This window comes from Mustela nivalis (genome assembly GCF_964662115.1).
Source record: "Mustela nivalis genome assembly, chromosome: 11".
Classification (NCBI taxonomy): domain Eukaryota; kingdom Metazoa; phylum Chordata; class Mammalia; order Carnivora; family Mustelidae; genus Mustela; species Mustela nivalis.
Window position 1 is genome coordinate 67,795,481 of NC_139030.1, and position 22,337 is coordinate 67,817,817.

At 57.7% G+C, this 22,337-nt stretch overlaps 1 protein-coding gene across 3 annotated transcripts; it reads right to left on the reverse strand.

The window, feature by feature from the left end:
* Positions 1-1,708: 1,708 nt before the first annotated feature.
* Positions 1,709-20,888, reverse strand: GAL3ST2 (galactose-3-O-sulfotransferase 2). Of its 3 annotated transcripts, none has more exons than XM_082690103.1 (4): positions 20,678-20,888; positions 7,095-7,178; positions 5,675-5,939; positions 1,709-5,090 (listed from the first exon to the last, which is right to left on the reverse strand). In XM_082690103.1, exons 1-4 carry the CDS (start codon positions 20,704-20,706, stop codon positions 4,272-4,274), a joined length of 1,197 nt encoding a protein of 398 aa, XP_082546229.1. In that variant the 5' UTR covers positions 20,707-20,888; the 3' UTR covers positions 1,709-4,271. The 3 variants fall into 3 exon arrangements, with proteins under 3 accessions (XP_082546229.1, XP_082546230.1, XP_082546228.1); XM_082690104.1 differs by lacking the exon at positions 20,678-20,888 and adding an exon at positions 19,973-20,053; XM_082690102.1 differs by lacking the exon at positions 20,678-20,888 and adding an exon at positions 12,490-12,571.
* Positions 20,889-22,337: the final 1,449 nt, after the last annotated feature.

Consider the following 22,337-nt stretch of genomic DNA (forward strand, 5'->3'; position numbering starts at 1 on the left):
CGCCTCCGGGGAGCCCTCAGCATCCCAGCCCGATCAGTGAAGAGGACTTTCCCCCTCAGGGGTTCCCTGGGCCCCACCTGCACAGCAGGACCCTGTACAATTAGACCCCAAGACCTGACCTTTACTGTCCACCTGCTTGTACCCACTGACCTTCATCCCACGTTTTTCTTGAAGCTCTTCTTTCCAGCTGATCTCTAACTCAGGCCAAAACCCGACAGGTAAAGCATCCTGTAAAGGATGCTGAAACTGCCCCCCACCTGCTGCCCCCCCAACCTTGGGCAATAACAATTGCCTGGACCACCCGGGCCAGTGGGAGCTCAGCCCCTGACTCACGGACTCACGCCTGCGCACATGGACTGCAGAGTGGCCGACTGATACCCTGACCTCATTATGACACTAAGACCTCTGCCCAAGGAGGAGCACTAGTCCTTCCTCAAGGGGCAGGCATGACCTTGTGCCCACCTCTGCATATAGTGACAAGGCTCCTCTTTCTGAAGATTCATCCTAACCCTAAACACAAGGACTCCATCCTCCCTTGCTCAGGGAGTCACGGCTCTGGAACGTATTCCCTGGGATCTCCTTATTTGGAGCAAATAAAGTTGCCTTTGTGCGACAGCTTACCTGGTGCAGTTTCCACGTGTGACTCACTGAGGAGAGAACTCAGGTCCACTCAATTACAAGAGGACTTCAAAGGGAAAACAGGGCTCTGGGAAAATGAAGACATCCTATGCTGTCCATGGGGAGATGACAAACTTGCCATGTCTTCAGGTCCCCGGGGGAGCTGGGGAGGGGACAGAGGGAAGCCCAGGGCTCTCTGCCACAGAAGGAAAAGGGGAGACTGGGGGAAGGGGTCAGCACTGATGTGGGAAACAAGGGTAAAAGACAAATTAAATTTCCTCATACCTACAGCCCACTGACAAGTCCTTGAAACGGGCAGAGTGACCTTCCCCGGGGAGCTCGGCTGCCTCCCTGTGGACACCTTCCTAAGGGCACAGGCAATCTTAGCCTGACCCCAGGACCCTGTGAGTCTACTTTAACTATAGAAATTCCTTTGGAAACTTCCTTTATCACTACCCCCCAAGATACATGTTGGCCATCACCCCCAGGCATACGACCCACCTATTACATCTGGAGGGTCTTATGACTGAGTTTTTACTAAGCAGTAATAAATGACCTTTCCCAGCAATAGTTATCCCTCGGGATCCTGGAAACCTCGTTGCCAAAATACCTGGGAGGCTTATTACACTCTCCCTAATCCCCTACCAACTTTACAGTATATAATGGGCCCCTCCTCAGAACCCCAGAGCAACTCTTCCCAAGCATGGATTCCGTCCCCGTGCTTTAATAAAACCACCTTTTGGCACCAAAGACATCTCAAGGATTCTTTCTTAGCTGTTCACTCCAGACCCCAATGCTTCCACATCAAGTACCATCTCCCCATCTCTCAGGGCCTCTCTGAATCCACCTCCCTTCCCCTGTCCCCCACGTCTGGGCCTGGTGCTGGGTCCCCTGCTGAGCCCCCATGACCCCACACCACCTATGTGAAGCCCCCGTGTCCAGCTGGGCTGTCGAAGCAGGGTGCCCACTGGGGCCCTGGAAGGAGGCAGCCCAAACACAGGCTTCGTTCCCTCTACTTGGGGATTTGAGGTTTGGGTGTGTTTGCTTGTTTTTTCATTTTAACAACACCAAAGAATGCTTAATAAATAACTTATCATTTGAAAAGCTTTTATTCATAGAGGCTTTCAACAATATGGTGAAAAAAAATTTAAGTAAGCTATTAGTCATCTTCCCTGTCTACTGATGTCAGAGCTAGCTGTGTTTCATAAATTACAATCACCTTTCCTCTATAAACAGGATAAGAGATCCGTGGGGTTTGTTTTCTGTTGGGAGTATAGCTGACACACAACATTCTGTGAGTTTCAGGTCAGAACACAGCGATCTGACAAGTAGGTGTGTGACAAAAAGCCTCACCTCGGCCAGTGGTCACCATCGTCCGCACACCAGACCACTGCACAGTGACAGACTGCATCCTCTCCCCTGTCCACCGTCCTTATTTCTGCCTTCCTAAACTGAAAGTTTGTATCTCTAACCCTACTCCCCCATCCTCCCCACCCTCTTAATGTTCTAATGAGACACCAACCTTTTTAAATATAGAGATTTCACTTAAAAATCTGTATTTCTAGCTTCTCTTGAAAAATCAGAAGGAAGGTCTGGCTCCTGGGCATCCTCGGTCCTCTGGGGCCATCACACACCCTCCTGGGCTGCCTGCCCCCACCCCTCCCCACTCCAGCATCACCAAGGCTCCAAAATCCCCCCACCTTAGGGGAGTTTCTGCAGACCCTGTGCTCCCAACGCTATCATTTTAGCAGCTGCAAACAACTTGATTTGAAACTTCCCTTCTGAAGGGAGTTCCCTTGCTGGCTGTTTTCCAAGCTGTCTCTTCCAATCTGCATATACTTCACTTTGAATAAATAACCCTGAAATTCCTTCCAAAGAGACAGAACTGATTTATGTTTCCTCCAGCCATGAAGGCAAAAGCAAACACCCTTGGATTTCTGCTGGAACTTCGTGGTCCTGATCCGCGTGCCGCTGAGAACAGACCCCCTTCTGGGGCGGCAGGGACAGAAGCGGCCACCTGTCTCCCTTACCCCACGCTGGCAGGCTGGCCGGGCTGACCCATGCAGGGGGCTCTGTGGCTCAGGGGGGGCCCGCCTGATGCTCAGGGCACCACATTTGCCTGGATACTTCCTTCCAACCAGGGCCATATTTTCATTTCTTTCTTTGGCTGTAGCTTCTTACTGATAACTCTGACCCTCCTTCAGGCTCTCCATTATCCGCCTAATGGCTCTTCTGCATCTGATTGCTTTCTTCGCTGTCCCTCAGGACAGGCCTCCACGATCTCCTCTGGGTGGAGGACGACGATCCTCGGGGTGGTGTCCCCGCCACCCCTGATTCCGCCCTGCCCATGCTGTTCTTTTCTATCTCGGTGTAGTGCTTTGAAAGTCACGTTTTCAGTTTCCAATATCCTCTTTTCCTTTCAAAATCTCGACAATATGTCTTCTAATCTCACTGAAGATTCATTCTTCTTAAAATTTCCCTCCATGAAACTGGTGTCCCAGGGAGCTGTCTCTTCTGATTGCTGGCAGGTTCCTTGACAGGTAGATCCCCGAGAAGGGTGGCCATGCCCATACATGGAGCCCCTCCTCAGGTGCCCCAGCCAAGCTCCTGGGGTCGTCAGGCCCAAGAACCTTATGAGGAAGGAGGATGGACCCGGTGCCAGGCAGATGGGCCAGCTGAGCATTTAGGCTTCACATGTAAGAGCAGCTCTGTTCCGTGAGTGCCCCAGACCCCCCACTTTCCTCAGGACGTGGAGTCTACAGCACTGGTGTGCACCCCACTCTAACCTCCGGGCCCCCAGGCACCCGGATTACATCCTTCGAGACAGGGGGCCCTCCGTCCCTCCCAACAATTGAGAAACGGGTGCCTGGATACTGCCCTCCGAGGAGGCTCTCCAAATGCCGTCAGCCATGTGACCACCCTCCTCTGGGACTGCATCCAGGGTGCCCTCCAGGACAACAGAGTGTGCTATAAGCCGCAGGAGCTCCTCCAGCAGGTCAGATAACCCACATTCCAAGGGGGCCATCCGGACAGGGGGCTGGGGCCCTAATCCTCACCTTGAGCTCTGGCTAAACCATTTGTCTCATAAGCAGTTTCAACTTTTCTCAACCTAAAGCCATTCTTTACTTGCAAAGATGCCTCATCCATCCACAGATGGGAAGCTGGACATTTCAGATCCTTGCTGCCTTGTGCCAGCTTCCCAGAGCTCCCCATGGGCATCACACAACCCTCTCTGTGACCAGCCCCATGTCCCACCACCAGCAGATTTGGGGAGCCGCCAGGGCTCCTTCAGAGACTCCCAGACCCGCTGCCCAAGCTTTTCCTGACCCCCTGTGCTCGAGTTCCTGTGATGGTCGATGTGCCCACATGTGTCCTTTCGAGGGGCAGTTTGTCAACTTGTAATTTAGTGTCACTCACTTTTCTATCTTGTAAGGTTTTTCTACTTGTTAACCAGGTTCAAACCCTCAAATCCTAAAGTGGGACCCTCACTGCAGTGGCGCCTCCAAGAGGATGGATCCCGAGTGGGTGCCTTTAGTGCGGTCTTCACACGACGCACAGCTGCCCCAAGAGACCCCCTCCTCACCAGTCGATACCCTGGTCTCCCAGGGATGACAGAAGGGCTGGGACTCATGCCCTGTCCCTGGCGCTGCCCCCTACTCCAGGAAGGCGAGGCGTTTGGGTTGCTTTTCCGGGAACTGCAGGGCGTACAAGCGGGCCATATACTGAAGCTCGGGAGTGACCATCCTCTCACACATCCGCTGTGTCTGTTCATCCAGGCCCTGCCTGAGGTTGTAGCCCAGGATGTCGGCATGGCCCGACTGGAAGGGGCGCAGCTGGCGGTCGGCGATCTGCGACTGGTTCTTGGCGGTGCCGTCCTGCAGACACCGCTCCCTGAGCTCCCGCCGCCGCGCCCGCAGCCGCGCCACTTCGGCGCGCAGCAGCCGCGGGCCCAGCTCGGCGTGCGCGCGAACCCAGAAGCTGCGGTTGAAGTGCTGGTAGAGCTGCCAGTCCAGGGCGCACCAGCGCTGCGCGCGCTCCCTGCCTACGGCCGTCAGGGGGGCCACGCTGCGCGCGCTCCGCGAGTTGAGCGGGAAGGTCACCACGTCGTCCAGCCGCCAGCGCAGCGCGCGCCGCAGCAGCACCATAGACTCGTCGAAGTGCTCGGCGATGAGCACCAGCTGGAATTGCCGTTCCACGTCAGCCAGGCGCGCGCGCACGTAGCCCTCGTCGTCGGCACGCGCATTGTTGTCGAAGCCCAGGTCGAACCACATGTTGTTCCTGGCAAAGGCGTTGGGCAGGCCCACACTCTGGTTGTAGTAGGTCCACGGGGAGGCCAGGAAGGCATCCAGGCTCTCCGCATCCTTGAACGCAGGAACGTAGTCTTTGTAGTACGTGAAGGCGGACTCCAGCTGGAAGACGGGGTTTCTGATGATGGAAAAGTAGAAAGTGTCGTTGGGCATGACTTTCTGCACCTGTGTGGAGACCCGGCAGGAAGGGCTGGTGACTCTCAGGCTCCCTGCAGCAACCCAGCATGCAGACGTCCCCTCCCACAGCACAGGAAGGATCCTGAAGCATCTGAAGTGGGCCCCGCCCTTCCCCAGCACCCCTGCACCTTTGGAAGGCCAGTCAGGGGGAACCCCCATCAAGGAAGTGACCTCTACACTGAGATACAAATAACCCAGAGGAGGAGATGTGAAGAGTGTCCCCTCAAAAATGGACCCTGGGCAAAGGTCCTGAGTAGGAAGAAGTAGAGGGGTTTGGGAAGCAAAAGCAGGAGTCCAGAGAGGTAGGTGGAGAGGACGGCAGGCCGTGAGGGCATCTGATTCCAAGAACAATGACAGCCAACTGTCTGCGGGAGAGAGGAGCAGGGTGCGAGCCAGCCACCCCTGCCCCCAGGTGAGGCTCTGGCAAGGTCTGCAGGTACACACATCCACAGCCTTCGTCCCTTTGGTGTCTCGGGCACAACCACCCCCGTGGCGTTGTGTTGAAGGCACAACCCTATGGGGAGCCTGGGACCGGTCCTTCCACTTCCACCCCTCCTGCCCATGCCCCACACCTCAGGCAGGTTGAACCTCAGGTGGTTGCCCATGATGTTGAAACGCTGCTGCGGGCCTTGGGGCTCTGAGCCCTCCACGTAGCGTGCCAGGAAGAGCCAGGGGTAGCCCAGGTGGAATCTGGAGCCTGCGGGCAGGGCCACGGACAAGTTGTGCGTCTCAGCGAAGCGGAAGAGGATGTTGAGCACAGTGCTGCTGGCCGTCTTGTGCGTCTTGAGGAACATGACATTGACAATGGGCGGCCCCTCGGCCTGGCTCCGGAGCAGGCTGGGAGGAGAGCATGGCCACTGTCAACCAGGGAGGGTCCGTGGACCCCCCCCCCCACCCAGTGCAACCCCCAAACCATCTTCTGTCACCAACCCCTCCCCAGTCCAAGATCCCCCGCCCCACACTTGCCCTGCCAATGATACCCAGACCCTGCACCTCCAACTGTGCTTCCTTCCACTCAACAAGAGACCCCCAACCCTGCAACCCTGGAGGACCCACCAGCACAGACCTGACTGCTCCCTAAGTGACCACATCCTCTGTCCCCCCACATACCATAGGTTGGGCCCCTGGGGCCCTGGCGCCCCCTCTCTGGCCCCCAAGTTCCTATCTGGCCCCCAGGGCATCCAGCATGGTGCTGGCCCCGTGGCCTGGACCCCACACCCAGAGTTTCTTGGCTGACATGTCACACAGGGACCGGCCAGGCTGATTGCAGGGCTGAAGGGGATATCGGTGCCCACTCTCATTGTCCCGTGATGGCACCCATCCCGCTGTGCCTCCAGCCTGCAGCGACAGGCACCCCTCCTGCCCCAGTAAGAATAACCCTTGATAGTGGGGGACAGGATACACAGGCATGTGCCAGCCCTGGGGACAATGGGAGGACCACGGGAGAGACCGAAGGAGCTTTGGTGCCCCCTGGGGAGATCCAACCAGAGAGGTGGGGAGGTGGGGAGAGGAGGCCTGGAGCCACACCTCTCAGCGGCCAGGCCGAAACAGAGGGCCTGTGTGAATATCCCTGCAGACCCTGGGCCTCACAGGATGAACCCCAAGCAGGCAGGAGAGCAGGGGATCTGACCTTCCCAGGCCCACCCTGGACCCTAGCCCTGCCTCCTAGTACCTTGTCACTCTCTGCACACAGCAGCTCCACCCAAGATAGGCCCAGCCCTGGCTCACTCCCGCCCTCCCTGAGCCTTGCCCAGAGGTGCCTTGCCCAGAGGCCTGGGCAGCTTGCTGCCCTCAGGAGACCCTGGAGGGCTCCAGAAGGCTATGGATCCCTAAAGGGAAGGGCCCATCCCTCCTCTCATAGACAGGAGAAAGCTGAGTCCCCTGGGGAGGCATGAACTGCATGATCACTAGCCAATGCAGAGTGTGACGCGGAGGTGGGCAGGCTGGGGTCACAGGCCCTGCCCCAGGGGCGGGCACCTGTGCAGAACTCACGGTATGAATAGCCCCACGTCCATGTGCAGGATGCCAGCCAGCAGGAGCATGGTCAGGGCCAGGAGGAGGACAGCCTGGAAACACCTGTGGGGCAAAGAAAGCCCTTCAGACCTCCCTTCAGGAGCAGGGAGGGGCCGGCACAATCTCTGCCCCACCATCCACACCATCACTGTGTATCCATTCCTATGGAGAATGTACCCGCACCCATCCCCGGGGGGCCCTGGGGTGGGGGACCTGAGACCCAGGAAGGGCCTGAATCATCAGACTCTACACCCTCCCAGGCCCCCAGTTTTATCGGCAGCAGCTCCACAGTGGCTCCAAAGCCAGGAGAAGCTGGGGGGAGAGGATGGGGAGGGGCCAGCTGATGGGCCCTGAGCAGGGTCCCCAGGGAGACTGGCCTGACAGAGACTCATGAACTCCGCACCCCCCAGGACACATCAGGGGAGGGCCTGAGAGGTGAGACATCCTATAATTCTACCCCTGGGGGAAGGGAGGGGCCCCATGAGAGAAAGAGAGGCCCTTTGGAGGGTCTGCCTGCATACCAGGCACTCAGTAGGTGGGCTGGAGGCATGGGTCCCTCCCAGTCCCCGTCACCCAGGGGAGATGCTGCAACCAGATCAGGGAAGAGACAGGACTGGGGCAAGGGGAGACCCATAGAGTCAGGTGGGACACCCCCTTGTCCTGCCACCCCTGGGACAAAGGAGCTGCAGCAGCACCCTCCCACCCCACCCCATCCCGCCCCACCCACCCCACCCACCCCACCCACCCCACCCCTGCTAAGTGTTCCGGCTAGGGCAGGGCACCGAGGTAGCACTGGACTTCAAGCGAGCTGCCATAAGGGATCCCCCTGCTCCTCCCCACCCCAAGGCCACCTGGGTACACAGGGGGCGGGGCCTGGGAGGGATAGGAAGCAGCAGCTGTTCTCCTCTATGAATATTACTGGTGTATAGGCCACCCCAAATTCACACCCCCAGCCTGAGCGAGTCCCAGCTCCCCACTGGGGTGTCCAAAGGCATCAGAGTCACCAGGGTCCAGACTGCAGCTCCTGATATGCCTGCCACACCCCTTCCCCTTGGTGGTCAGCAGTTCCCTCCACCTGCGCTGGCTTTGTGGCCCCATGAAGTGCCTGTCTGTCCCACCTTCAGCCTTGAGCCACAGCCGCTCACCTCCTGCACGGCTCCCGAGCCCATGGCAGCCGGCTGTCCCAAGTCCATGTGTCCCTACCCTCCCATGGGCAGTCCACTCTCCTTTAGCAGCCCAAACAACCCTTGCATCCAAAAGCCCAGTGTGCTCAAACCCACACCCTTAGTTTAAAAAGCTGACTCTCAGGGATGCCTGGGTGGCTCAGTCATTAAGCATCTGCCTTTGGCTCAGGTCGTGATCCTAGGGTCCTGGGATTGAGCCCCACATCAGGCTCCCTGCTCGGCAGGAAGCATGTTTTCCCTCTCCCACTCCCCCTGCTTGTGTTCCTGCTCTTACTATCTCTCTCTGTCTATCAAATAAATAAAATCTTTAAAATAATAATAAAAATTAAATAATCTTTAAAAATCTTGAAATAAATCAAATAAATAAAAATAACTCTCTAGGCCAACTCTCCAGGTTGCTACTCTCTCCAGCCACCCCCTTCCTCTAGTCCTCACACATCTGGCCTCGGGGCCTTTGTGCATACTGAGGATTTAGCTGCTGCATGCCTCACCCCCAGCTCCACTGGTCTCTGCTCCATCCTCACCTTCCCCAGTGACCTCCCCAACCCTCCTGCAGGAGCTGTCACCACCCTCGCTGTTTCTCCCCCCAGCCTCACTGCTGCCTGGAGGGGTCATGTATGCTCTGTCTGAGTATAGTCTGTAGTGCCCATGAATGAGTAAGCCCCCTTGGTCCCTGGAAGAGAAATTGCATATATAAGTCACAATTGCTGAGTGAATAAATGAAGCCAAGCATACATTCTCTCCTCCTGCTGCAGACTTAGCAATTTGGGACAAGTTTGGAAGGTGTGGGAGCAAATCTTTTAGAACAAAATGTCCTGAGACCCATAAGTGGAGCTACCAGTCAGTGGCTGGAAAAGGAGTCAGACCTCAAGGAATTGCTGTGGCACACATTTTCATGTCGGCATAAAAGTGCCACATCACTTAGCTCCTTGGTCCCAAGAATCAGAAAACACTGGTGGATTTTCCTCATCAATCTAGAATTCTGGAGAGGGGAGGCTGCTGGTTCTGGCAGACTCAGCCCCACCACACTGAGGATGTTGACATATCTCTTTTTCCAGGTTTGTTGCCTCATGGTCACAAGATGGCTGCCAAGCTCCAGACATCACCTCAACAAGAAGGGAAATGGAAGAAGGGACAGGGCCAGCCATGATAAAGAGCCAAAGAGCCATCTAGAAGCTCCTAGAGAGCCTCCACTTCCACCTTGTTGGCCAAAATTCGTTCACATGGTCACCTCCAGCTGCAAGGGGGAGCTCAGAAAGCATTTGTCAAGTGTTTACAACTGTGTGGCGGGGGGCCAGGGAGAAGGTGGTGTCTATATAGCTCCATTTCTATAAATCTATGGGAATTCTGGGGGGAGCAGCCAGTGCCCAAGCTGGGCCTGCTCACAGAGGCAAACATGTCTATGAAAGAAATACAAGTGGCTGTCCCAGATGTGGCCTGGCTGGTGGCCTGCAACCCACGTGGCCAGGCCAGCAGCTGGGGCCCCTCGCAGCCCAGGGCTTCCCAGGAGTCAGGCCTCTGTTTGTCCCGACACTGGGATGGCTGGCACCTTCCAGATACCAGGCTCTTCAGACAGGATTCATGAGCCCGACGGCACTGGGCATGGCTGCAGCCCACCGCAGGCACACAGCAGCCCAATGGGAAAACCCCATCTTCAGGGCCTTGGGCAGTCCACGTCTCTGCAGGTGGTCCGCGTCTCCCATTATTTTCCCAGCATGTGATAGATAAGTGTCCATTATGTTGCTGCCTGTAACTGATTCCAGCCCTTCAGCGCTGAAAACGTCCATTTGCATCGAGGTGTCTTCAGCCGTGATTTCCAGCAAGCCGACCTGCAGCAAGGTTGCTCGAGAGAACCACGTGGACCTCCTCACTCCACAGCAGACAGCATTGCCCCACCCAGCTCACCAGAGCCTTGCCCTCGTGCAGACGTGAGCTCAGCTGGGGAGAGGCAGGGGTCTCTTCTGCCGGGGTCAGAATGCCACCTGGAGGGACTGCAGCCTCTTCAGAGCCCATGACCCCTGCCACGCCCTGCATGTGGCCTGGCCGTGTGACAAGTGACCTATATGGTTTAGTGGACTGTTGACTAGATTCCTTCTGCATCCTGAATTCTTGGAGAGATGAAGCACCTACAAAGACCCGACTTCACCGGTGATGACACAGGGCTTGGATTCTGAGCTCTGAGAGGGATGACCCGGTTGAAGCCACCCAGCCCGACCGCTGCCTCCCGGACAGGTGGCTGCCAGGTACCTGTCTGCAGATACACCCAGGAAGGTTCCACAGCTGTCCTTCCCAGTTGGTTCCAAGTTTTCACAGCCTTCTCCAGAACACTGTCTCCTCCCACCTGCTTCCCAAGGACACACATACCACGGAGTAGACTCCTAGCCTCTCCTTGGATGGGATCTGCGGTCAGAGGGTGAGTTCCAGGCTTCCCTGTGTTTGAAGAGGGAAAAGGACAGAGGGGCCTCTCCAGGAGCCTAGTTTGGGGCCTGAGTCTCCCCAATAGGCTGTGCCTGGCAAGGGCAGACTGTCTCATGGGCTCCAGCCACACAGAGGACCAACTGGTACTAAGGCCTCTGAGCAGAGGAAGTGGGGCTGAGAGGGCTCTGCCATGGGACACTTGGCCCTTAGGAGGTCAAGTTGCAGGTCATGAAAGGATTGGATCCCACACCTGGACTCCAGAGCTTAGCATCTGGACAGGACACAGGGAGGAGTTTCCTGCTTGGATATGGGTTTTTACAGAGAGCTTTACAGGGTGCATAGGAGTGTGACAACCAGATGGGGAAAGCATTCCAACCAAGGGGGAGTAGGACTGAGAAGCTGGCCTAGAAGAACCGGTTAAGAGCTGGGCACCTCCATCAGGGCAACAGTGGAACAGCAGGGAGACCAGACTTGGGCCTAGTAGGACACCCCTCAGCCTTCCCATGACATGAAGGTGGACTGGTATGGGCTGACTGCTCAGTGGTGAAAGGTGTGTCCACGTGCCAACCAGGGAAGTGGAGAGGAGGGGATGGCTGGCCCGGTCACCGCCCTTGGGCCCTGAGTCTGAAGCAAGGAGTGCTCACCCCTACACAGCTGTGGCCAGCACCCCTCCATCCTGGGGGAAAGGAGATGACCGATTTCTGCAGAAAACTCTCAAAGTTTAGGGGCACCTGCGTGGCCCAGTCAGTTAAGCATCTGATTTCGGCTCAGGTCATGGTCGCTGGTCCTGGGATAGAGCCCCCACATTGGGCTCCCTGCTTGGTTGGGAGTCTGCTTCTCCCTCTGGCCCTCCTCTGTGCTCTCTCAAATAAACACAATCTTTTAGAAAAAAAGGGGGGGGCTCTTTAAGTTTAATAATAAAAAAGTGGAGTGTCTGGCTGGCTCAGTTGGTAGAGCATGTGACTCTTACTCTTGAGGTTGTGAGTTCAAGCCCCACATTGGGTGTGAATCCTACTTTAAAAAATAAAATAAAATAAAATACAAAACACTCTGGGAGGTTAACATAATTCCCAAAGGAGACTCCTTAACTAGAAAGTCAGTTTTAAAGTTCAAATGGAAGGAAATCATATAGTAACAGCTAGGGAAATTCTAAGCAATAATGAGCAGGAGTGCCCAGTCTATACCACAAGGCCCAGAAAATCAATCTCTGGAGCTCTTGTGCAGGATGGAAGGAGCCATGGGGGTGTGGGGAGTGAGGTGGCTTTCTGGGCACGGAGCAGAGGGAGGCACGGCAGATGGCATGAGCTCAGCTGGCCAACTCCAGAAAAGGATTATGTTAGATTTCCACCTCATCCCATCAATCAGAATCCATGCCACACAGGCCACGTGCCTGGCCTGAGGCCCCCACCAGGTAGCAGCAAGGAGGCCTGTGGCCCAGAGTTGTGTCCCCCCACGGCTCCCACTGTCCCCGCCTGGGCAGCTTTCACTGCGGCCCAGCTGGAGACGGAAGGAGACACGCACCAGCATCCTTCCACGTGGAACAGCGCCAGGACTCCAGGTGGAGGACATGGCCATGGTCCACAGCCATGACACGCCCCAGGGAGAGGGGCAGGTCGGGTCAGAGCAGAGCCTTGGTGGAGAGGGTGGAAATCAGGGCACCCCAGAAGCCCAGGAAGGGAGATGAGGGGGTGCTGGTGACGAGGAGACGGGGACTTTGCTACAATGTTGCCATCTCACAGGAAGCACTGTGCCCTCCTCAGTCGATGGCTGACCTGGGAGCTCTGCACCCGGCCTGGCTGTCTCCACGTCTCCATAGGCTCCGGAAGCACATATCCTGGCTTGCTGGCTCTTGTAGCCGCTGGAAAAGAGAGATTTCTCCAGCTTCCATTTCTGGGCACTTGCCACTAGAGGAGAAAACCACCTGTTTCACAGTATGGCATCACTTCCGGTCATGCCACCTATTTACCATGCATCACGGCCTTGTCCCAGAGTTCTGGTGGCCCTGACTTGGCATCCCTGCCATCTGGGCTTGTCTTGGGCTCCTCCCGGCCCAGGCCTGGAGCCAGCTGCATCTCTAAGGAGCCTGGTGTCCTACTGGCAGGAATGGTCTTCAGGGACCATCCTCTGGGGGCGGCTCAGAGAAGGTGGTAGTTTCAAGGCCCTGTCGGGCGATGGAGACAGAATCCCTCATGAGCTCACACGGGCGTGTCCAGCTCCAATTTCAGCTAAACCCCAAGCCCACAGCTCTTTGAAGGAAACTTCTTACAGCGTCTCGTCCCCTTTCCCGCACAGCAGTGTGGTCTCCAAGTCACAGGAGATGGCAGAACTGAGGTCTCCCATCCTTACTCATCTCTCCACCCACAGTGCTCACATGAAACCAAAGCAAGGCCGCGTCCAGGCATCTTCCGTCCCTTGTCCACAAAGGCAGAAGGAGAGCCCACCGCCAGACGGGAGCGGGACCCCAGTTGGACGTGTGTGATTCTCAGGGGGCCCGGGCACCTACAGCCAGTGAGAAGGAACAAGCTTTCCCGAACCCCACAGGGCTGTCCTTCAGAAGGCCACACCCTGGTCACGGGGTCACACGGTCACGGGCTCTTGCACTAGTCCAGCTGTTTCTGCCGAGCCCTTCCCCTCTCCCTGCCCTATGAACCTAAGTGCCAAGGAGGCCACAGAGGTGCCCAGCCCGGACAGGACCATTCCAGCGCCAGCTGGTATGCAGCCCCGCCAGCTCCCTCGGACACCGTACTGTCCCGCCTCGGACAACTCCCTCTGCCAACACCACGTGTCTCCTGGCCCCTGAGCACGGACTAGGAAAACTCTGGCACACGCTGCCCATCTGTTACAAGTTTTTGCACTGACATTCACAACCGCCCCTCTGGTCTTGAGGCAACAGGAATTTGTCTCTGTTCTTCCAGCTGTACGATGAGAACAAACGGTCCTCAGAGAAATCCATTGGTTTCTAAAGAGAGGCTTCTCTTTTGCCAAAAGGCCCTCTGGTCCAACACCCACGGGGTCCGCAGGGTCCTCGGTTTTGGAGCCACCGGGGACCAGGTGGCCAGGCATCCAGGCCGCAGCCGGGCCCGCAGGTGGTCAGTATGTTCTGCCAAGCAGCTCGACAGGGACCGAGCCCCTCCGTGGCCTGTATGTGCCCTGCACACAGAGTGTCCCACAGACGCGCGGTCAGCATGAGACCCCACTGCACGGGCAGTTTTAAATGGGGACATTGTCTGGTATGTGAATTGCGTCAATAAAACTGTCTAACACGATAAAAAATAAATTTAAAAATATTCTTAAAGAGCTCAGCTGCCAAAAAAAACTGAAAGCTAACAATTGTGGGAATAAATAAATACAGCTGGAAATGATTACCACGCGACATTGCTTCCAATGTCTGCCAAGCTGCCTTTCCTTTGGCAGTCGGCCTGCATGCTCAGTGAACACCTTCCAAAGGGTCTCAGACCTCCTGCATCTGCAATCACCGGGGAGAGGGTTCCAGGCCCCACGTCCAGGCCGTGCGCCTGCCGCCCACCTCAGGAATGTTTACGAGGCTGCTTCCCAGCAGTGGTCAGGGGGCCAGCAGGCTCTCCGTCAGGCCTTGCCTGACGGAGAGGCCACGGCGTCCTAGCCCATGAAAACAGAACCCCTGCCGCAGAGGCCTGAGAGCCAAGGCTGCCCACCAGATGCGGCCCTGGTCTGGTTCCGGTGGGGCGCAGGGAGAGCTCAAGGCCCCCAGGCCCCTGAGCCCCAGATGAGTAGCTGATGGCCGGGGTCAGGAAGCCCCTGAGCCCCAGGTGAGCACTCCAGGTGGGTCTGCCCTCAGGTCACTCGGGAGAGTTCTCCCGTGTCTGGGTAAGAACTAGTCAAAAAGCTAAAGTCACGGGTCACAAACAGGGTTAAGACATCCCCACTCCAGCTCCAGGAACTTCTGGTTTCACTGAGCTTGTTTACTATGTGGGAGACTCACAAGGGTTTTATGGAAATGGGATTTTTATACCCAGGATCTCTCTCTCACACACGTCAATCTATCTGACCAGCTCCTGAAAGACAGAGAGACATCCGCCTCAGGGGGACTGTAGACGGACACAGAACCCAATATCTGCCGGTCATTCAGTGGCCAACCAGTTTTAGCCAAAATCTAGGAAAACAATACGGAGCCTTATCTCAGAGCTGACAAGTCAGCCCCACAAAATCCACAACCACCTGCCTAGCCACCCTGTCTCCCTTCCCTCTTGGTGGCCCCACAGCCTGAGGAAAGCAGAGTGGACTGTCCCTTCTGCACCCCCACACACAATGGTTGTTACAAAGCCCTCTTTCCGCTGGCCCTCCAGACACAAGCATGGGCTTTCTTAGAACACATTCTCCCTCAGCGCACCAGGGCCCTAACCCAGAGCTCGTATGTGGGATCCAGAGTTGTCAGATAACCCCCCCCCCACCGTTCATTCTTCATATGGTCCTCGTCGAGCCCCAACGCACTGCAGAGCACAAGGACAGGCCAAGGGGAGCAGGTGCAGTGAGAGTCTGGAATTAGTGGGGACCGAGGACAGGACTGACCGTTCCTCAGGGCTCCCTCCCCATGACCAAACACTTGGCCTAAAATGCTGTCCCATCAGGAGACCAGGCCCCACAGGCCCCCTCCCCAGCTCAGCAGCCTGAGAACCATCAGTGAGGAGCTGGCCTCCAGTGCCCCCCCAATGGATTAGTGTGAGGCCATCGCCAAGGTGCCCAAGGTCTCCCCCGGACTGGGGACAACTCCCAGGGCTGAAGACTCTGTCAGTGCCAGGTGGATGGAGGCCACAGGCCAGGGAGTCAGGAGCATGGAGCCATCCATACGAAAGCCACATCAGAAAGGGACAGGGATGGGGTGTCAGACAACCAAATGCAACATCTCGCAAAGAACAGAGGGGAATATGGGCCACCCTCCACCCAGGGGCTCCTTCTAGAGAAAGAAAAGAAGGCCACATCATTACTGTCTGCTGGAAGTGAAGAGCAGAGACACAGCCACAGATGCCTGTCCCTCCACCCGCCTCCCGCAGCCTCCCTCCCTCCCGGACTGTTGAAGCCCATGGCCCCACACCTGAGCCAGGAGTGATGGCCGTGCTTTGACCAACAGAACATACCAATGTGATGCTGGGAGGTTCCTGGGAGACCCATAAAAATCTTGCAGCTTCTGCTCCCCGAAAACACCCCCAGAGACGGGCCCCCAAGGGGGCTGCAGTACTTCCAGAAGAGAAAGGCCACCTGGAGCTTTGAGGTGGCCCAGCCAGTGAGCGAGACCATCCAGGGCCTTCCAACCCCACAACCACCAGCTGAACACAGCCCCTAGGGATATGGCAGGCAGGACCCCGAGAAAGAGCATGGCATCACTTCCAGTAGCTGGGTCTTGCATCTCTCCGGACTTCTCCCAAACACCCCTGCATCGTGCTCAACAGCTCAGGTTGTTGCTGGCCTAGCTGTGAGCAGCACCCATTTTCTGGGCAGTCAGTTCAGTGGTTCACCCCCTCGGGGCAGGGGCATGGAGCTAGCACTGCTAGAGAATAGAGTCGAATAGACATAGAATACAGTGGAAAGGGATGGGGTGGGCAGAATGGGATAGGGTAGGAGGCGCCTGGGTAGCTCAGTTGGCTAAGCATCTGTCTGACTCTTGATTCCAGTTCAGGTCTTGATTTCAGGGTCATGAGTTTAAGCCCCACATTAGGCTTCACACCGGGCATGAAGCCTACTTTAAACAAAAAAGAATAGGATAGAATGGAATGGATAAGATGGGTTAGAATAGATACAGAATAAAATATATGACAGAGTAGAAAAGAATAAACAGAACAGATTAAAATAAACATGGAGTAGACAGACCAGACCAGAAAATGCCCGAGAACAATCAGCTGTGGAAAGGTTGAGGGCTGTGCTGTGACACTTGTCTTCACGTTGACACATAGACTGAATTGTGTCCTGGGCAGCGGTCCTCCCACTGTGAGAACTGTGAGAACACAGTTCACTGTCACTGTGAGAACACTGGCGCTCCGCTATCCCACGGCAGGTGCATCCTGCCTCTGCCCCCATCGTGCTTCGTCTGGGGAGCCCCCATCCACTGGGAGGGCTGCCCCAGGCCCAGGAGTCCCAGTCTGTGTGGGGAATGTGCCGGCTGTGGTCTCTCCCAGCCTCTCTGGCCCATCCCCACTTTTCTTGGGAGCCCCACAAGTCCTGATACAGCCTCTTCCCTGCGCCCACCCCAGGTGGTGGGAGACACTATCTGCTCTGAGGGGCGGGCTCAGACCCTCCTTCCCTCCACTCTGGCCAGAGCTGGGGTGGTGGTTCCTGGGTGGGTGAGCCTGGCCTGGCCCTGGCCTGGCCCTGGCCCTGCTTGGCTGCCCTGGCTTCCCCCACCCTGCCTGGGGAGGGGAGATGAGCAGCCACCACGCAGAGCCGCACCCCCCCACCCCCCACCCTCCCACCTCCTAGCTTGTCCCAGCCAGCTCTCAATTGTGCAAGGACAAACACTAACGTTTGAAAACCAGTTGTAATCCGCCTTGGGGCAGAAAGGAAAGGGACCCCTTTCCTTTTGTCCGAGTGTGGACTTTGAAAACTTGTAATTGTGAATTCCCCGTCTGTACCCTTGAGATACGTGTACAGTTCTAAAGAGCTGAGTAGATTCTTGCCAGTCTTACAGCCTGGGAAAACGTGCATCCTGCTGGGGGCAGCAGGGGCGGGGGTCAGCGATCGGGCTGTCAGCTGAGCCCCCGTGTGAGGGCATGACTCCCAGGCGATTCCATGCCCAGTCCTGTGGTGAAGGACGCCACACCACAAGGCCCCAGGCCAGCAACTTGGGCTAACAGCCTGGTCTCTGAGGCCCTTGTCAGCCTGAGCCTCCCACACCAAGCTGAGCAGTTCCATGAGCCCACAGCCCACCAGGCCAGCCAGGAGGACGCCCCCCCACCCCACCGGAGCCAGGCCCTCCTGTCAGAGCCCCCCGACCTGGCCTGCACCTCCCCTCATCATCGACAGCAGCCCCCTCAATAAGTCTGCTGAAGCCTGCATGCTTGCTGCCACTGTGGGTGCGGGGTCCACGTAGCCGGCCCCTCCTCTGGCCCCGCATACCCAGGAGACCCACTGCCTTGAGGGACCCTTGGCAGTGCCCACCCCCCACCAGCAGGAGCAAGCCGGTCTCCACCTGACAGGAGCAGGTAGGGGAGGGGCAGGCAGGGTCTCCTGGTCCCACCCCACCCCCCGACCCCCCACACCCCCCACACCTGCCCCGAGCACCCAGGGTGCCTGCAGGGGAGAGGTGGCATCAGGTCACTCTGGCAGACCCCATGGACTGTGGCCTTGGCCTCTGCGGCTGGACACCTCACCCCGTGTCCACTAGCGCACTAGCACACCCCACCCTCAGGACCACTGCAGCAGCCACCAGGCTTGAATCTGGAGGGCCAGCGGTGGTAGCCTCCCCTTACCCGGGCGGACCACTCCAGCAGGTACCAGTGGGCCATAATGCTGGGAACATAGGACACAACTTGCAAAGCACTTCCCATCTGTCCTTCACAGAGGTGTCCATAGCTCTGAGAGGCCAGCAGGCTATGAGCCAAGCCTCTTCTGGGGCCAGGAGTGGGGACGACACTACCTCACGGTCTTCAGCCCTCCATGATCCTCCCTCCCTGCTCCTGCCCAGGAGAGAGGAGCCTCACAGGGTACCAGCCACTGAGATCAGGATGGCCACATCTCCAAGCTGTGGTCAGATGCCAAACACAGTGCCTTCCAGAAGGCGTGGTCTTGACTGCTCCTGAGCATGGCAGGAGCTCCACCCTAGGGCGTCTTCCAGATGGTTCTTTCCTCTGTCCACCGTACCCAGACCCACACAGCACACCCTGCCCCCCAGCCGGAGCTTCCAGGAGACCCGCACCGATGGCCCAGCCTTCCCAGGGTCCCAGCAGCCGGCTCAGCAGACACCTGTCCACGGATCAGTCAGGGATGCCCACGGATGGGCCAGCACTCTTGCTGTGGTGGGGGTACAAGACAGCTTTCAGGCAAAAGCCAGGCTTTTCCTAGGAGCATGGTGACCTCACCAGATCACGACTGGGGCAGCACCCTGGGGCCTGCCATCAGCCCCAGGCCTGGCTCCCTCTGGCCTCCACGCATGCCCTGTCCAGCCCATTTGCAGCCCCCACAGCCAGGCACCAGCAGACTTTACCCAGGGCTCCCTGCGTGTCCCCCCACTACTCTTAGAACTGGCCCCATGGGACACATGCCTCCCAAGGGGTCACACATGGGGACACACAAGGGTCTCACATGGCGTCGCACACAGGGACACACTGGCCCCATGGGCAGGACTCCTCAGGGCTCAGCACTCCAGAGGCTCCCTTGTCCCCAGACGCACAAGTATTCAGGGGGCCCCCACTTGACACATTCAGGGCCAGGACTCAGAACTTTGGGGTTTCCGTTCTGCCATCCAGAGATCCACCACTTAGGGCTGGGGTCTCCGGCACCAACAGGATTCTGCTGGGGGTGCCACCCACATCTGGGCTTGTCCCAAACCTTGGGGCAGCTGAGGACAGTATGTGCCTTCATACATCATGATCCCGGAACTCGCTGAGAGGGGAGGTCTCGTCTCTGCTTCAGGCAGCTCCTCGGACCACCCAGGGCCACTGGATACTTGCATGGCCACGTCTCCCAGGGCCATCTGCTCCCTATGCCCGGAGTCTGAGTACCCACCTGGCCAGGTCCGTCTGGGACGGTCCCCCTGTCCTCAGGGCCATGACTCAGCCCACCTGTCAACCAGCCAAGCACACCGGCCTGCATGGGAAGAGCCTCCAAACATTTGCATAATTCAAGGAAAATAAACAAGACGTTCTGGACAGTCTGTGCCTCTCAGGGTGTGGGAATAGTAAGGGAATGTGGCCACAGTGACCCAGGGCGCCCCTTCTTCCTGGGTCTTCAAGCCAAACCGGGGAGCCTGGGACACACGGAGCAGCTGCGGCCCCAACCCTGTGTCAGCACAGTGACCTTCGGTAGGACTAAGACACACCATCCTGCTGCCCCACCAGGCAGCCTGCTTCCTGGGTCTCCCCCTGGGGTTCCCTCCCCTTCCAGAGGGAGGAAACCAGAGGCCTGGGCACCAGTGGGGCCCGGGCTTGGCCTCTAGCTAGCCAAGCGATCCTTCCCAAACTTTCACATCTCCCCCTTACAAGCTTGGTGACCCCATTCACCTCCACGGAAGAGGGACACCTGGATCCTCCCCCCTCGGACAGCTCCTGGTGGACCCCTTATCCTCACCGGTGGGTGGAAGTCATGTCTTCAGATATGCTGGTTGTGCTCAAGCCCAGGGCCCACAGGGAGGCACCCAGAGGCACTGGCTTCTCCCCAGAGCATGTGGGATGAGATAGAGAAGGAAAATGCAAAGCATTTCCAGGCACACCCACCTCCCCTCCACACCTAAACTGCGTTGAAAAACCCAACTTCTTCTATGTCTACAAGAGAAAACAGCGCTTATGACTCAGAGCCGGCAGGGCCAGGCACCCACACCCTAGAGGAGACTCGCTCTAAGTCCCTGGAGCCCCCACCGAGGGCCCTAACACACATGCGGGGAACTAGCTAGAAGGGTCAGGGGCTCAGGCAGGGACACCCCCGAAGCCAGGAAGACCCATGCTGCAAACATAGGGGCCTGACCGTGGCCCAGGGACCAAAGGCCTGGAGGTCCCAGATTCCTAGCCACCACCTGCCCAGGCCTCAAGCACAGACACAGAACTGTCGTCGGCTGAGCTTGAGCCACGTATCCCCTCAGAGCCCCAGGACCCAGGAGGGGTCACTCACAGTCCGAAATAAAGCCCCCGCTGGTGAGTCTGGGGCATCATAAGAGAAAAAAAGCTCCAAATCTAACAACTTCCTTTTAAAGACAGAGAATAACTTCTGCCAGGTCCTCAGACCACCCAGGAATTCAAGACATGTTCTGTGTCTGTGCTGCCAACACCCCCAGCTTACCTGTGTGTGTCCCTTGGCAGGGGCGGCATGCTGTCTGGGGCCTGCGGTGACAGCAGGGGGCAGCTGGCGGGCTGGCAGATGGAGCCGGCTCTCGGCCCCTGGGCACAGGCACCGGGCAAACCATGAACTTCCCTCCCCGGGGAGCTGGCCCGTTGCTCAGGTGCAAGCGAGGCCACACCCTCCACCCTGCGGACAGCTTCAGCCTCCACTCTCAGGAAGATCCAGACTTTCCTGGGGTGTGGCGGGGGTGGAGAGTTTCCTCTCTAGGCTCGCCCCCCAGGCTGCACCCTGCTCCCCAGTCTCCATCCACCAAAGGGGGGTTGGGGGCATGGGCAGCTTCCAGGGCCTCTGGACCCAGAGCTCAGGGCGAGGTGGGAGGTGAAGGCGGAGGTTCAGCCGATCTCTCAGAGGATGAATAAGGGAAATAGGAGATCAAATTCAGACCTGTTCTCCTCTCCTGCTTCACAGCTCGCTTTATGCTAGGGGAAGTCCAACTATTTTGTACGTCTTAGGATGGAAAAGAACTTTAGAACAAGGACACTGCAACGCGAGATAGAAATACGAGTAGAGAGTTACTGCATGAGAGTTCAGTTCAGGAAAGAAGTAAACACAGTCTGAAGATGAAGGACAGACAGGGACAGGGGGAAGTGTCTCCAGCTCTCCCACGAGTGCTACATCCATCAGAGGACAGAAACCCCAGAAGAGCCAAGGAGGCGGGCTCGGTGGACACCCCTCGCCACACTGGCCACCAGGCACCTGCGGCTTCATGCGCCCAGCCAGCCAGCGGGCAGCAGGACATCACCGCCCGGCCCAGCCCGTGGGCCACCTTCCCACCGCCCACCCACCCCCCACTGGGCCAGCTGAGTCCCCACACCATCCTCCCTGCTGGCTGGCACCTGGCACTCTGATTACGTTGAAAAGGCGGGTGGGCCAGGGGCTTCGAGGAGGAGAGGGGTGCCATGGATGGAGGCCAGGTTAGGCTGCTCCCGTGTCCTCTGCTGCTGGGCCTCCCACCCCCAGGTCAGCGGGCAGGAGCATCTTGCCACCATGCACACAGTGTCACACAGGACTCCTGGGTCCAGCTTAGAGGGCAGGGAGTCTGCACCCTCAGGACAACCCTCCACTGAATGGTGGGGTGGGGGCGGGGAGGATGAGGTCTGCTGCCACCCTCCATGGGGCTCCAAGAGGGATCTCTGTGGAGCCAGGGCAAATGCCCGTCCCCCTGCTCATGGGTCTGAAGGAACTAGGGCTCTGCCCTCCAAGCCGCCACAGGTTGGACCTTTGTTCTGGGTCTGAGCAGCTGCCCAGACAGCTCTCTTTCCAGGAGGGTCACAGGGAAGCCAAGAGCACACCTCACGCCCCCACTACAGCCCATTCCCTACACCTCACAATATGAAAAGCCACATGACCAAGCCCAAGGTCAAGGGGAAGGGTGTGGAGCCACGCCGGGAAATGGGGAGCCCCTCCCCATAGGGGGTCCTTCCCGGAGGTGGCAGTGATCCATGGGACATCCTGTGCAACACCTCCAACCCCAACCCAGGTGAGAGATGTCATTGGATGTAGACCAGGTACCCGGTGAGCTTCCTGTGGCCCTAGGGAGGGTGATGGCAGAGAGAGGGGCCTGGCCCAGGCCCTAGTCAGACTTCGGGCCCTCCTCCCC

Bases quoted from the DNA above. Each gene is read 5' to 3' on its own strand.
- GAL3ST2 (XM_082690102.1), bottom strand. From the start codon at position 12,548: ATGTGCTTCCGGAGCCTATGGAGACGTGGAGACAGCCAGGCCGGGTGC. The intron at 7,179-12,489 runs GTCAGCCATCGA...TTTGCCCCACAG, and splicing joins GCCGGGTGCAGAGCTCCCAG to GTGTTTCCAGGCTGTCCTCC. The intron at 5,091-5,674 runs GTGTGGGGCATG...GTCTCCACACAG, and splicing joins TGAGGTTCAACCTGCCTGAG to GTGCAGAAAGTCATGCCCAA.